We start from the raw sequence: 15,100 nt of genomic DNA, 5'->3' as shown, positions 1-15,100 counted from the left end.
GGCCATGATGGGGCACATCTGTAACCTCATCTTGTATTGGAGGCTAAGGTAGAAAGGTTTCCATGAGTTCAGGGCCAGCCTGAGCTACAGTGAGCCACTGTTTCAAAAAGAAAAGAGAAGAAAAATCAGTAAGAAGTATGAGCATTGTGGTGCACTCCTTTAATCCTAGCACTCAGGAGACAGAGGTGTATCTCTAAGTTCTGAGTCAGCCAAGTTTCAGGCCAGCCGGGACTAGAGACGTGCTTCAATAACAAAAGGTAGTCTGCCTACCCTAGCAAAGGCTGACACCATTACTAGCCTGTGACCTTCTCCTTACTCGGACCTTGCCTCAGTGGTCACACTGCTGTCCATCATGTGACTGAGTGGTTGTATAAGTTAACTGACACTTCCAAAGCCCAGCAACCGTTGAGCTCACAGAGGCTCACAAACTGGTAGCTGATCCTGGCAGATGGTGGGCTGACTTAATTGTCCTGTGACTTAGTCCATCTGAGCACATCTTGTGGCTGTAGGACGTCACAAGCAACTAGTGCTGGCTTTTAATACTAATTTTGATTCTGTTTGTTTTGTTTTCGAGACTCTGTGTGTAGCCCTGGCTGTCCTAGAACTCTGTAGAACTTAATAGAGATCTGCTTGCTTCTGCCTCCCGAGTGCTGGGAATAAAGGTGTGCACCACCACCGCCTGGCTCGTTTGGGGGGGGGGGGGGTAATAGATAGGCTCTCCTATATAATCCAGGCTGGCCCCAGACTTGATCTCCTGCCTCAGCATCTGGAATACAGGAATCTCAGGCCTGTCCTCTCGCATCCACGTAGGTGATCCTCTTTTTTTTTTTTTTTTTTTTTTTTTTTTTTTTTTTTTTTGGTTCTTTTTTTTCGGAGCTGGGGACCGAACCCAGGGCCTTGCGCTTCCTAGGCAAGCGCTCTGCCACTGAGCCAAATCCCCAACCCCATCTTTTTGATGTGTGCCTTAACATGTGCGTGTACAGTAGCCAGAGCCTGACATAGGTGCCTTTCTTACTGGCATGCTTATGCTCATTCAGGCAGGAGGTCACTACAGGGCTGGGCTCACATGCTCCTAAACACTGGAGTCACGGGCGGATGCCATGCAGGCCTTCCCAGCCAGTGTTTGTGTAGATGCTGGGCAGTCTGAACTCGTCCTCTTCTGAGCTATTTCCCAGCCTCAGAGATAGTGGGGTTTGTCTGTTTTAAAGCTTCTATTAATACCCACCGACTTGTGCAAATCTAGAGGATAGCCTAGTACAAGATGACGTCCCCCCCCCCATGGGTGGGTGCAGAACAGTAAGGACCACTGGGCTCCTGATTGAGGCCAGCCTTCTGTGTTGCTGACGCTGGCCTCGCTCCACTCATTCCGTCTCAGCAACGTTCACAGGGCAGGTGCAGACAGTCCTGCCAGGCTCGAGATTGCCAATGAAGACCTGCTAGTGGTTTGTCTTAAACCCCTGGCACCTCCGCTCATCATTCACTTGAAGAGCCAGGCGGTGTGGTTGATAGACTCAGGGTGTGCATGGACGTACAGGAGTGTTTATCTGAGTATATATACATGCTACGTCTTGCCTGCAGAGGTTAGAGGTGAGCTCCCAGGATTCAGTTCACTCCTCCCATTGTGGATTGTGGGGATGGAACTGAGATCGGGCTTTTATCTGTTCAGACATCTGGTGGGGCCTGCTTGAATACTTGTCATCAGCTCATGATCCACTGGGCCTGAGCCCTGGTTCACAAATAATATAAAATCATAAAAGATGAGCAGGTGAAGGGTAGGAAAGGTGGCAGGTCTTGAACTGAGAGGAAACATTTAAGCCCTCATTTGACTGTGTTCATGTGAGATCTTTATTTTGCTTTTTTTTATGTGGCAGAGCATCAAGGCGGAAATCAAGGGAGGACCCAGACAGAGAAGCAAGGCCAGGAACTCACTTGGATGTGGACGATGACGATGAAAAGGCAAAGTCTTTATCTTAAGTGGGCCTCGCTGTGTGCGCGCGCCATTGGATTGGCAGAGATGGTGCTGGGCAGGGGTCTGGGTGCAGAATCTACTTCTCACTACCCGGGCAGGTTTGCCTGGTCTCCTTCGGGTGTTGTCCACTGCACGTCTGAGCCTGTCAGTTCAGTAAGCCTGCCTGCTCCTTGAAGTCCTAAGTTCAGTTCCTGACTGTCTTTCTCCCCTCTACTTGCTCAATCGAGTATCCTCACAACCTAAACAAGGCAGGCAAAATGGAGCACTGTAATCTCAGCAACGGTAGGGCAGGATCAAGACTTCATTTCTTTAGGATTCTAATCATGAGGATCAGCCGAGCTGTAAACTGTTTCAGAACAACCGAAATCCTCCCTGCAGCGCTAAAGCCTGCAGTTAGATGGTGGTGCAAGGGTTCTCAGTAACGTGTGCTGAGATCAAACAACCCAGTGTTTGCCTGGGTCCTCACACCCTCCGTAAACCCCTCCAGTGCACGTGTTACCCAGCACCCAGTAAATGCTGCTTACTCTGTTACAGTGCTGCTTAGGAGATGGGAAAGGACTGTCTGTGTGGGCCCAGGACAGTTTTCTGAGCCTCTTGCATCTGCGCTTGGCTGAATCTTCAGGGACATGGAAGACTGATTGCCCTAGATGCCAAGGCCTCTGATAGGCACCCACAGTGCTCAGTCTGGGTTCCTGCTCCCTAGATCCCCAGGGCAGTAGGCGAGGCCACATACTCATGTCTCGGGTTGTCCACCTTAGATGCCTGAGAAATGCCCGCCTGGTTTCCTCCCCATGGAGATTTGTAGAGTGGAGCTTGAGCCCAGGTGAGCAGGCTTGTGAGTGTTCTCGCTGCTTGTCTACGAATGCAATGGGAGAAGCCCTGATAATTGCCCAGGTGCAGTGATGTTTGTCTGCCCAGATGCCATGGGCACTGGGCATGGTCAGTGTTGCCTGCCTCAGGGCAGAGAGCTTTTGGTTGTGTCCCATCTTATTTTCATGGTGTGTGTGGTTCTTGTCCACCGTGTGGATCCCTGCAGTTGTCAGGCTTGTTTGCAGATGCTGGGTCTTCTTGTTGGCTGGCTCTCGGTTTGGAATAGATGCTCACTGTGGAGCCCTCAGTGCCTCACAGCTGCCTTGTGGTAGGATGGGAGGATTGAGACTGACACTTAAGTTACTGATGTGCATAGACCCACTCACAACTCCCAAGGGAAATTAAAGATGCTGTCACCGTGCTCGGCTGTGGTTTTGTCTTTAAGGCAAGGTCTCAGGCTTCATCCTCCAAGTGCTAGGACACAGCATGACCATGGTGACTAGAAAGTTCTTTAGTGCCTGTCGATCTGTGAGAAGTAGGAAGTACAATCCTGCAGCCTCTGGTCTCACCATTTTGGCCCAGGAGAGAAAGCGGTTTCTGGTGTTGAGCCTGCGCTCTTCTTAAGTTCACCCTGCTTGGCCTCTGAATAACGATGTCATTTTCTGTTTCCTCCACTGTTTGCTCTCAGGACAAAAGAAGTTCCAGGCCCAGAAGCCAGCCCAGAGATCTGTAAGTGTCAAAAGTGCTTGTGCCTTGCTGTCCTGTTAACTCCAAAAGGCTCTGCTAGGGAGAGTACTTGAGTAGACAAGGAGACCAGAGCAGCTGGGCCTAGCTCAGCCTGCGAGGGTTCCCCGGGCCACCTGCAAGCCTTTCAGAAGGAATCCTGCCTTCAGAGTCCTTATGATCATTGGTTTAGGGGTGAGAGTGTTGAACTGTTTCATGGAGCCCATGCTGACCTTGAGTTCCTGATCCATAGCCTCTACTTTCCCTGAGGTGTTGATTACAGGCATGCACCACTGTGAACTTAAGTCTATGTATATGGACACTATAGCCGCATATGTCTATGCACTGTGTATGTGCAGTGCCCTCCGCTCTTCCACAGCTGGAGTTAGATGAGATCCCATGCAGGTGTTGGGAATAGAACTCATGCCCTCAGAAGAGCAGCCTGTGCTTATAGCCATTCTTCAGACCTCTGGATTTAAAAAAAAAAGTTTTTATTTGTATGTACATGATGGATTTGATATGCGTATGAAATGCTCTCAGGCCCCAAGAGTTGTTGGATTTCTTGGAGCTGGAGTCACAGGCTAGCATGGGCTGACTTGTCATGGGTGCTGGGAACTGAACTTGGGTCCTTTAGAAGGACAGCAGGTACTCAATGGCCGAGCCATTTCTCCAACCTCTTGATTTGTGTTTTTTCTTGTTAGTACTGAGAATCTAACGCTACCAAGAGGTCCCAATGTGTTGCCCAGACTACCCTGGAACTCATGATCCTGCTTTGCCTGCTAAATATTAAAAGTCGAAAGTGTGAACTACCATAATATGACAGTGCATGTGTGTGTATGTAGTCCAGGGGTTGGCACAGGCTCTCACTCAACCTGAAGCTCATGGATGTGCTTATATTAGCTGGCAGATCTGTGGGTCCTCCTGTCCCCCTCTCCAGCACTGGGATTGTGGCAATGTGCCCGTTGTGCCAGCCTTTGTGGATTCTGTTAGTCAAACTCTGGTCCTCACGCTTGTGAGGCACCCTAGGCTCCAGGCCGTCTCACCTGCCCGTGCCATTCTCAGGAATGGGCATGCCGGAGTTGGTTTTCAGAGCTAACTTCTGGTGTCTTCCTTGTTTGTAGAGCCACCAAACGGAGACCCAAGGAAGAAGTAGAGCAGATCACTCCAGAGCCTCCCGAGGGCAAAGATGAGGACGAAAGGGTAAGCGCTTGGGCTCTTAACTTCTTGTGTGAGTGTGTGTGTGAGTGTGTGTGTGAGTGTGTGTGTGAGTGTGTGTGTGAGTGTGTGTGTGAGTGTGTGTGTGAGTGTGTGTGTGAGTGTGTGTGTGAGTGTGTGTGTGAGTGTGAGTGTGAGTGTGTGTGTGAGTGTGTGTGTGAGTGTGTGTGTGAGTGTGTGTGTGAGTGTGTGTGTGAGTGTGTGTGTGAGTGTGTGTGTGAGTGTGTGTGTGAGTGTGTGTGTGAGTGTGTGTGTGAGTGTGTGTGTGAGTGTGTGTGTGAGTGTGTGTGTGAGTGTGTGTGTGAGTGTGTGTGTGAGTGTGTGTGTGAGTGTGTGTGTGAGTGTGTGTGTGAGTGTGTGTGTGAGTGTGTGTGTGAGTGTGTGTGTGTGAGTGTGTGTGTGTGAGTGTGTGTGTGTGAGTGTGTGTGTGTGAGAGTGTGTGTGTGAGTGTGTGTGTGTGAGTGTGTGTGTGTGAGTGTGTGTGAGTGTGTGTGTGTGTGAGTGTGTGTGTGTGTGAGTGTGTGTGTGAGTGTGTGTGTGTGTGAGTGTGTGTGTGTGAGTGTGTGTGTGTGTGAGTGTGTGTGTGTGAGTGTGTGTGTGTGAGTGTGTGTGTGTGAGTGTGTGTGTGTGAGTGTGTGTGTGTCTTGCCTACATACATTTGTGTAGTACACACAGAGGCCAGAAGAGGGTGTCAGTTCACCTGGAACTGGCTGTAGGTGCTAGGACTTGAACCTGGGTCCTCCAAGAGAACTGTCAGTGTTTTTAACTACTGAGCCAAGTCCTCAGCCTCACTGCTATTTTATTCTTTAGAGACACGGCCTGGTTGACCTCAAACTCCAGCAGTCATCCTTCAGTTGCTGCATGCATGCCACAGTATATGGACACCCACACATATACCCGTGCACGCACAATAGACAAATGTAATTTTAAAATCTCTTTAAGTGAGAACTTGCTCTGAAAATACATGCATAAAACACCAGCACATCAGGTCCGCTCCCACACTCCTGGTCTCAGGATTTGTGTTAAGACAAGGTCTCCTTTGAACACGCCTGGCATTTCCAGTGTTGCACACAGGTGTGTCCCATGTCAGCTGGCTTCCTGTCTGCTGCATTTCACAGCATGAACTCAAGATCTCTAGACGATGTCCAATTATGTGCTGCTTCCAGGAATGTTCCAGGAAATTAGTCTTTAGGTGATTTTTTTTTTTTTTTGTCTCTGACAAGTAAAAATGGTGGCATATATAGTTGACAGAAACAAAGTTGCTGGATGACCAGATCTGTACCGCTGTCATACCTATGGTCCACAGCTGACCGGAGCATCATTCTGTGGAACGTCCTGTGGTTTTCCAGCTGCATTGTTGCTTCTCTGGCTTATCTCTTGCTGTTGGTGCTCTCGGGATTCTGGAAGCGGTGAGCCAGTGCTGAGGGTTTAGCCCAGGCTCGGGCACAGTGGCTCCTCCATCGTTACCCCTGGTGTCCTTTGTCTTTAAGTACAGGGGTGAGAGCCGGTTCTCTGCTACCAAGCTGCAGCATCCGTTCTGACTTCGAGTTTTCATTCTTTGCTTTCGGTTTCCCCTGTAGTCTGGGTTTACCTCAGGCCCCACTGGATGTGGACAGTGTTGTCACTCAAGCTGCAAAGTGCAAGAAGATCTTTCTGCCCTTCTCTTATTTGTGGGGATTTATTCTACACCTCTGTCCTTGTGTGTAGCCTGTGTTTGAAGTTTGAATCCTATTTATTTCTTGCTGCTTGAGATGGTGGGTGTCTGGGGTCAGCAAACCTCTGGATAGTTACTGCTCGTGAGGCCACTCTGGTCATCTGGCCTATGCAAGGGCTCTGGATTCCAGACCCAGCATTGCAAAGGGGGAAAAGTTGAGGGGAAAGCAGCTACAGTCCCACATCCAAAGGGCAAGAGGCAGGCAGATCTCTTGATCTGGCCTGCTCTGTGTAATTTGAGACTCTCAAAGAAGCCACCTGACTTCTTTACATATGAAAGGAATTCTGAATTGAACTGATTTCTCTGCATCACCTTGCTCTGGTGGTGCCTCTGATGGGCATCTCCAGGAAATCGGGTATTCTTTTGAACTTAATGATTTCAAGAGGCCCTCATTTAGGAGAACCCCACAGGTAGCTACTGGAGAGGCTGCTCTGGCTCCCAGACCACACCCATGTTGCCATGTCTCCTGTAGCCTTGCCTAGCACAGGAAGACACTGGGCTCTGATGTCCTTCCCACAAAAGTGGGTTTATCTTAGCTGTCATTGTGCACACCTTTAATCCCAGTATTTGGGAGGCAGAGGCAGGCCAGTCTCTGAATTTGAGGCCAGCCTGGTCTACAGAGTGAGTTCAGGGCAGACAGAGCTGCACAAAGAAAACTGTATTTCAACCAAACCAAACCAAAGGGTATAGCTTTTGGACCAGGGCCTCTCTGCTTCACCTTGTCAAACCTTGCTTACCTCCCTAAGTGCCCTGGCTCCTAATGTGTCCATGCTAGGGGAGCTTGCCTGTTCTTTCACTGTTTTTTGAGACAGGGTTTCTCTATCCTGGAACTCACTCTATGAACCAGGCTGATCTCAGACTCCGATCCTCTGTCTCTGTCTCTGCCTCCCAAGTGCTGGGATTTAAAGGTATGTGCCACCACTGCCCAGCTTCTTTCTTTGAAATAGGGCCTCACCAAGTATCCCAGGCTGACTTCAATTCGCAGTCCTAGACTCCTGAGTGGTGGGGTTAGGGCAGACTTCTCATGGGATTTGGACCTTGGCATAATTTGGGTCTCATTACCTGACTGTTCTTCCTGAGTTGTGTGACAATCACGTAAGTTCTTAACCCTAAAGTGCTATCCAAACAGATGTCCTGACCCTCTGTTCCTCTTGCTCCCTTTGCTTAGGAGGAGAAGAGACGAAAAACGACACGTAAAAAGCCGGAACCACTCAGCATTCCCGTACAGAGCAGGTGATGATCTTAGTCACAGAGAGAGGGGCGAGAGATGGCTGTTAGTGAACTGCCGTGGTGTCTTGAGTTTCTTGTGGGACTGCAGACCAGCAGGAGTCTCTGCTTCTGCTGGGCACGTTGGCAGAGGGTCCCTCAGGCCTCACTGACGTGCAAGTGGGGGGTTGGGGGGGAAGTTAGGGAGATCGTGCAAGACTGTGGTGTGTATTTCAAGTTGATGAAGTGACCAATAACCTTGCGCTTCCTTCCAGAGTGGAGAGAAAAGCCTCTCAGGGCAAAGCAAGTGCAATCCCAAAGGTAAGGGTATCTGCAGGAACTGGGCCAGCAGCTGGGCAGCAGTTCACTGATGGTGGGGGCTGCTCTCAGGCTGTACCTGTTCCTTCCACAGCTCAACCCGCCACAGTGCCCTGAGTGTGGCCAGTACCTAGATGACCCTGACCTGAAGTACCAGCAGCACCCTGTGGATGCTGTGAGTCCCTTTCTGCCCTTACCCTTCATCCCCTGCCGCCTGGTGCCCCTGTCTCACTGTCCCCTGTCCTTCAGGTGGATGAACCCCAGATGCTGACCAATGAGGCACTGTCCGTCTTTGACTCCAACTCGTCTTGGTTTGAGACCTATGATTCCTCTCCCATGCATAAGTTCACTTTCTTCAGGTAATCACCAGCTGCCTGTGGTGATGTCCTGGTGCCTATATTCGGGGCATCCAGGTATAATCCTTGGTCCTAACCACAGGCCTTCTCGTGATGCTCGTCCTTTAAATAGCCAAAAGGCTCGTTAAGGTTGGGTAGACATGAGCCACAAGAGTCCGTTTTGTTACTGCTGTTTGGGTTTTCTGGTTTTGTTTTTGAGATAGGGTTTCACTTATGCAGCCCAGCCCCGCCTCCCAACTTGATAGGTAGTCGGGGATGATCTTGGTCTCCTGATTCTTCTGTGCAGTTCCGGGGAGCCGGAGCTCACTTATGCTAGGCAAGCACTTCACCAGCTCAGCCACATTTCCAGCCCGATTTTGTTTTGGTTCTTTTTTTGTTTTGTTTTTCCAGATAGCATTTCTCTGTGTAGCCTGGCTGTCCAGAAACTCATTTTGTAGACCAGGCTGGCTTTGAACTCCCAGAGATCTGCCTGTCTCTGCCTCCCGAGTGCTGGGGTTGAAGGTGGGATTGAACCTCCAGACCTGCTTTTGGTTTTTGAGACAGGGTCTTTAACTGTGTCATCCGGTTGTCTGTGAACTCCTTTCATCCCTAGTGTTGAATTCCAGGTGCGCCACCACTGAGCTTAGTTTTTCTCTTTCTCCCCTTTCCCCTTTTTCTGTTTGAAACCAGGATTCAGACGATTCAGACTATGTAGCCTTGGCTAGAATTCTTTAAATCGATCAGGCTAGACTCAACTTGGATCTGCCTGCCTCAGCTCATACTAGCATTAAAGGTTTGCAGCACTGTGCCTGGCTACAAAGCTTCGTTATTGTTCTGATGCTTTTTCACTGCTGGATCGGGAACCTAGGGTCTTCTGGGCCCTAGGCAAGCGAGCTCATCCTAAGCCACGCCCCCAGGTTTGTTGGCTGCTTTGTGGTTGGTGCAGTCTGTAAGCTAAATCTTTAGTCTGTGCCTTTCTGAAGCTCATCCTTGTGCTCACACAAGAACAGCTCTGTGCAGAGGGCCAGCTCCACAGACGTAGCTCCTCAGAGCCTTGCCTTGTCACAGAGAAACAGCGAGTGAATGCTCACAGATGATTTAATACTTGCAACCCCAAGGCACTTGGACTTGGGTGATTCTGCAGTGTTTGTGTGTATTATCACAAGATGGGACCCTCATCTTGAAATGATGCTCACCAAGTTCAGAGTCTCCTGCTTCCGACACAGCCGTCCAAGCCAGACTGACTTTGAATTTTTGGTTGTCCTCCTACCTCTGCCTTTCAAGTGCTGGCATTACAGGCGTGCCCGCCATCTCTGGCTCAGACAGCATCTCTTATTTGTTTGAAAGGAGCAGAATGGCAGTTCTTGTGTGCTTGTGTGCTATGTATTTTTCATGCTCGATATTGGGATTGTGGGGTTTTGGTTAACAATACTCCTGTGGGGTTTTGGTTAACAATACTCCGCCTAACAGCTCAGTAGTGAGGAGAGGCTGGGCCGCAGGGGGAGGGGATCAAGGAGTGGGAAATGGAGAGACAGAAATGGCAAAAGCAGAGTTGCAGTCAGAATGGAGGCCTGACGTGGAGGAGGAGGAGGCAGCCGCCTTGGGTGTGCTTAGTTTGCCTGAAGGTTCACCTGGGCCTGAACTGAGCAGGCAGTAAACGTAGAGGCCATAGTGGCTAGTGGAGAATCAGGGCTAGGATGTGACCAGGCTGGACACAAGTCCTGGGCTATATGTGGTGGAAGGAGCACCCATTGGCATCGCAGTAGGCATTAAACTCCTGGGTGCTCTGATGTTGAACACATCATGGGCTGAAGTACCTAGAGCCATTTGAGTCAAGATCCCCCAGTGTGGCTGTGACTGTCCTCCCTACCAGTTGGATGGTGACTGTTCTCTCTCTGCCGCAGGAGATTGGTTCCCATAGAGGATTCTGTCTGCCAGTGATCTAGAGGGCTAGGCCCTCACAGGCAGGAGAACCTCCAAGGGGCCATTTGAAGCCTGCCCTGTAGATAGCTGTGAGTCTCACTGTGGCACCCTCACAGCTGAGCCCAGGCTTTCTCCCTCAGTTGAGTTTTATGGCCACCTCCCTGGTGCGGGAAGATGCTGAGGGCTTGCAACCTTTGTGCTGGAAGCTGGGAGACATAAGGGACTCTGCATTGGCTGAGTGACAGGCCTGGTACTACGGTGTTCTTTAGTCTGGAGAGTAAACTCCAGTTTCTGATCCCTACATAGGGCAGCTCACAGCTAACCGCTTACAGCTGCAGCTTCAAAGGAACCCTCTGACGTTACCGTGTGTGCTTGTAGTACAGGAGAGGGGAGTGAGAGTCACCATTGGGTGAAGACCAGTGTTGGCAAAGACCAACATGGCCCTCAGTGTTGGGTTGGGTGGTAAAGTGATGTCTGTTGTCTGTTCAGTGTGTATTGCAGTCGCGGTCACTTGTGTCCTGTCGACACTGGTCTCATTGAGAAGAACGTTGAACTCTACTTTTCTGGTGTTGCCAAAGCAATTCATGAAGAAAATCCGTCTGTGGAAGGTAGGTGAAATGTTCAAACAAGGGTTGTTTCAAGAAGCAAGCAAATTTGGAGGCAAGATATCCCATGGGAGGTACTGCTTCAAGGGAGAGCTCAAAGTTCTGCAGAAAGATCTTGGAGAGGCAGCATGCCGGCTGGGTCTTCCTGGCAGGGATGGGAGGTACAAGTCGCCATGTTTAGTCTGTTTCTTATAGAAAGACTTTCCCACAGGTGGTGTTAATGGCAAGAACCTGGGGCCAATCAATCAGTGGTGGATCAGTGGCTTTGACGGTGGCGAGAAGGCGCTCATTGGCTTTTCTACCGGTGAGTGTCTGCAGTCACAGGTGTCCTGGAGCCTCCTGGCTGCCTGGGCTCAATGGGCTTTGTGCAGAGGGGTCATTAGCATTGGCGGGATCTGGTGACTGGCGTTCATCGTAACCGGCCTGGAAGTGGATCCTCTGGTTGTACAATAGTCAAATGCTTACAACTTGAATGGGTCCCAGCTCTAGCTAAGTTCCCTTTTCTTCTGGCCCGAGTGGTACTAGCTAATGGAGAAGTTGGGCTTTTGGGGTTTGGTTGTGGGTTTTTTGTTTGCTTTGTTTTTTTGGTTTTTTTTTTTTTTTGGTTGTAGGATAAATTGTAGACTGTTCTGTTCTGGAAACTTGGTAGATTCATGCTTGCCCTGTGTTCATCTTGGAGGCCATCAGTTTTGAGATGGCCTTAAATTTTTTTCTACACTTACTATGTGCACCATAGCATGCATGTGGGTCATATAGGACAACTTGTAGTTGATCTTCCTCTACCTTGTGAGTCCCTAGGATCAAACTCAGGTTGTCAAACTTGCAAACTGGCACCCTTGTCTGGTGAGCCATCTCATTGGCCCTGAAACAGCTGTTTTTAATGTTTTACCTGCTGGACAAAGCTGATACCTGTTGTCCTAGATACTCAGGAGGCGGAGGAGTTTAGGGCTAGCCTAGGCAACATGGCAAGACCCCATTATTTAAACCAAGCAGCTGTCTATATAAACAGGTAAAATGCTAACCATCCTAACTGGACTGATCATCCATATTCTCTAAAAAACCCAGGTCATATGTTTTCTTCCCAGCATTTGCTGAATACTTTCTGATGGAGCCCAGCCCAGAGTATGCACCAATATTTGGGCTGATGCAGGAGAAAATTTACATCAGCAAGATTGTGGTCGAGTTCTTGCAGAGCAATCCTGACGCTGTCTATGAAGACTTGATCAATAAGATCGAGGTGGGTGAGAACTTTGCCTTCTCTGGTAGGTTTGGATCCACATAAAAATCTGCACAGTCTTCTGTTACCACTAGAAGGGTTTTGATTGACGGATGAATGAAGCAGGCTTGGGGGCGTGGCTCGGTTGTAGAGCCCCTGCCTAGAGTTCCTCAGTGAGGGGCTGAGGCACATTGTGGCTTAATGGTACAGTCGTACATTGCTTGCCTAGCCTGCATGCTGTACTAGGCTCTCCATCCCCTAGTGTTACAAGGACGCGAAATACTAGAAACATGATCTTTTCTTCCCCTACAGACCACTGTTCCTCCTTCTGCCATCAATGTGAACCGGTTCACCGAGGACTCCCTCCTACGCCATGCCCAGTTTGTGGTGAGCCAGGTAGAAAGTTACGACGACGCTAAGGACGATGATGAGACGCCCATCTTCTTGTCTCCCTGTATGAGGTCCCTGATCCATTTGGCTGGTGTCTCGCTGGGACAGAGGTAAGGATGTATCAAGACTCGGGTGGGAGGCTTGAGCTTGAGACCAGAGGAGGCAGTCCCCTGCGCCTGGGTCCCTGAAATGGTGGTCCTCTCCCTCAGGCGAGCAACAAGGCGCACGGTCATCAATTCTGCCAAAGTGAAGCGCAAGGGGCCCACAAAAGCCACCACCACCAAGCTGGTCTATCAGATCTTCGACACTTTCTTCTCGGAGCAGATCGAGAAGGATGACAAGGAGGACAAAGAGAACACCATGAAGCGCCGCCGGTGTGGTGTCTGTGAGGTGAGTGGGCCGTCCTTGGCTGCTCTTAGATGTGAAGAAGAGCAGCTCATGCCCTGGGGTAGCTGCCTGCCTTGAGGGCCAGACAGGCAGATGGAGGGAGGGTTGAAGTCGGTGTCTGGGGCTTTTGGTCTGGATGACGCTGTGACTACAGAAGCTGGGTTCCCTGAGAAGAACCGAATGAGCACTTTTCTCTCAGCTTAGACTTGTGGCTACGGAAGCCTCACTGTGACTTCTAAGAGCTGGGTTTCCAGACCTGTGCCACCATGCCTGGCTCTTGTGAATTGTGAATCCTTTTTGTAGACGTAGCCTGGAATCCACCTACATCACACTAAACAAGCAAACCCAAACTTCAGATGTGGTTAAGCTACACCTGGAGGCACAGGCCTGTGATCCTGGCACTTCAGAAGTGGAGACAGGAGGATCGGGATTTCAAGGTCATTCTCAGTGTTCTAGTGAGTTTGAGGTCAGCCTGGGCTGTCATGTTTGAAAAATTAGAGAATGAATTTATCCCGAACCATAGCCTAAGACATGCACATATGTTCTGAGGCACCTATGTGTACAAGGCTGACCTGAAACTGCTGGTGTTACCTACCTTGTGTGCACTGGGCACTCAGGTGTGCACTGCCATGCACCTCTGATGTCAGCATGTTCTGACAGCTGCTTACAGCTCATCTTGTCTCAGACTGTACAGGGACTTGGGTATCCTGGGCCTTCGAATGGGAGAGGAGACGCCTTCCTACATGTGCTGCTCTTAGCATCCAGGGGGCTGCTGGGGTTTTTTCTTCAGAGAAAGTCATCTTTTACAATGTACTGTCCTGACTTTCCCTGGGTACAACGGAGCCTGGATGGATTCCACACCCCACAGTAGCAAGTTCTTTTCTCTCATGATGCCCTGTCCTTGCCATTCCTTGACTTTTCTCAATGTCCTTGTATCTGATTATTTGTTTAAAGCTTTTTTGTTTTGTTTTGTTTTTGTTTTTGTGGTGGCAGTGGTGGTTTAAATGGAGCTGGGTGCTTGGTGGCCCTGTTTGGTTACCTTGTTTACCTTGTTCTCTCGGTCTGTTAGGGGTTGTCCCCACTGACTGGTACTGGTTCAGGCCATATGTGTATGTGAACAGCTGGCTGACTTGATACCTGACACAGATTCAGGCCACATGTGGCTGCCATGCTGTATCACTCAGGGGGGAGGGTAAGAAGCTGTTCAGCGGGGTTGGGGATTTAGCTCAGTGGTAGAGCGCTTGCCTAGCAAGCACAAGGCCCTGGGTTCGGTCCCCAGCTCCGAAAAAAAAAAAAAAAAAAAAGGAAAAAAAAAGCTGTTCAGCACAAATGCAGTATGTTTCACACTTTTTTATTATATATTATTTATTTATTATAATTTTTTATTAGAGTGTCTCCATGGGGCCACAGTGTGCATATGAAGGTCAGAAGAAACCCCGGAGTTGGTTTCCCACCTTTCTGTGGGTCTTGGGTATTGAACTTGGGTTGTAAGGCTCGGCACCAAGTGCCTTTCCCCACTGGCCCTGAACATGCATATCTTTGAAAGTTATAAGTAAACGTTCCTGGGCCTGGATATAGTAGCACAAACCTTTAATTCAAGCATTCGGCTGCAGAAGCAGGAGTATCTGAGTTCAAGGCCAGCCTGGTCTACGTAGTGAGTTCCAGGACAGCCAGAGCTTTGTGTAAAGAACTCTTCTCAAAAACAAAAACAAATAAAGCCAAACAAAATGAAAGCTGCCAGTTGAGAATCTGCTGATTGGTCGACTCTTGGTATTTTCAGGTCTGTCAACAGCCTGAGTGTGGGAAGTGCAAGGCGTGCAAAGACATGGTTAAGTTTGGTGGCACCGGACGGAGTAAACAGGCTTGCCTCAAGAGGAGGTAGGCTGTGCTATGCTCTGCTCAGATAACAGAGGGGCCAGGGTGGCTAAGGCAAGTGTGCCATGTAGCGTCCTGCAGGGACGTGGTATGGAGCTGACTTGGCTTTTCGCTGGGTTGACTGCAGTGTGTGTTCTGCAGGTGTCCTAACTTGGCCGTAAAGGAGGCAGATGAAGACGAAGAAGCTGATGATGATATACCAGAGTTGCCGTCACCCAAAAAGTTGCACCAAGGGAAGAAGAAGAAACAGAATAAGGATCGCATCTCCTGGCTCGGGGAGCCTGTGAAGGTGTGACTCCTTCCTCTTGTATACCGGTGTGCCCTGCAGCCAGGAGCCTGGCGGCTGCTGTCCCCTTCCCCTCCCTTGTTCCTGACGCTGGGAGGGAAGCACAGGGCCCCAGGCATGCTGGGCTA

At 49.8% G+C, this 15,100-nt stretch overlaps 1 protein-coding gene across 1 annotated transcript in view; it reads left to right on the top strand.

Moving 5' to 3' along the window:
* Dnmt1 (DNA methyltransferase 1) overlaps nt 1-15,100 on the top strand; it is a 45,965-nt gene that overhangs the window by 18,467 nt on the left and 12,398 nt on the right. Inside the window, 14 exon segments of the mRNA NM_053354.3 lie at nt 1,872-1,956; nt 3,468-3,508; nt 4,624-4,702; nt 7,600-7,664; nt 7,913-7,958; nt 8,050-8,130; nt 8,205-8,314; nt 10,703-10,821; nt 11,030-11,122; nt 11,904-12,055; nt 12,347-12,534; nt 12,634-12,814; nt 14,592-14,689; nt 14,828-14,975. Coding sequence (NP_445806.3) covers nt 1,872-1,956; nt 3,468-3,508; nt 4,624-4,702; nt 7,600-7,664; nt 7,913-7,958; nt 8,050-8,130; nt 8,205-8,314; nt 10,703-10,821; nt 11,030-11,122; nt 11,904-12,055; nt 12,347-12,534; nt 12,634-12,814; nt 14,592-14,689; nt 14,828-14,975 — 1,486 coding nt within the window.

This window comes from Rattus norvegicus, chromosome 8 (assembly GCF_021556685.1).
Source record: "Rattus norvegicus strain SHRSP/BbbUtx chromosome 8, alternate assembly SHRSP_T2T, whole genome shotgun sequence".
In the NCBI taxonomy this organism is placed as follows: domain Eukaryota; kingdom Metazoa; phylum Chordata; class Mammalia; order Rodentia; family Muridae; genus Rattus; species Rattus norvegicus.
The sequence above is the reverse complement of the archived record's forward strand: the minus strand, read 5'-3'. Positions and strand labels throughout refer to the sequence as shown.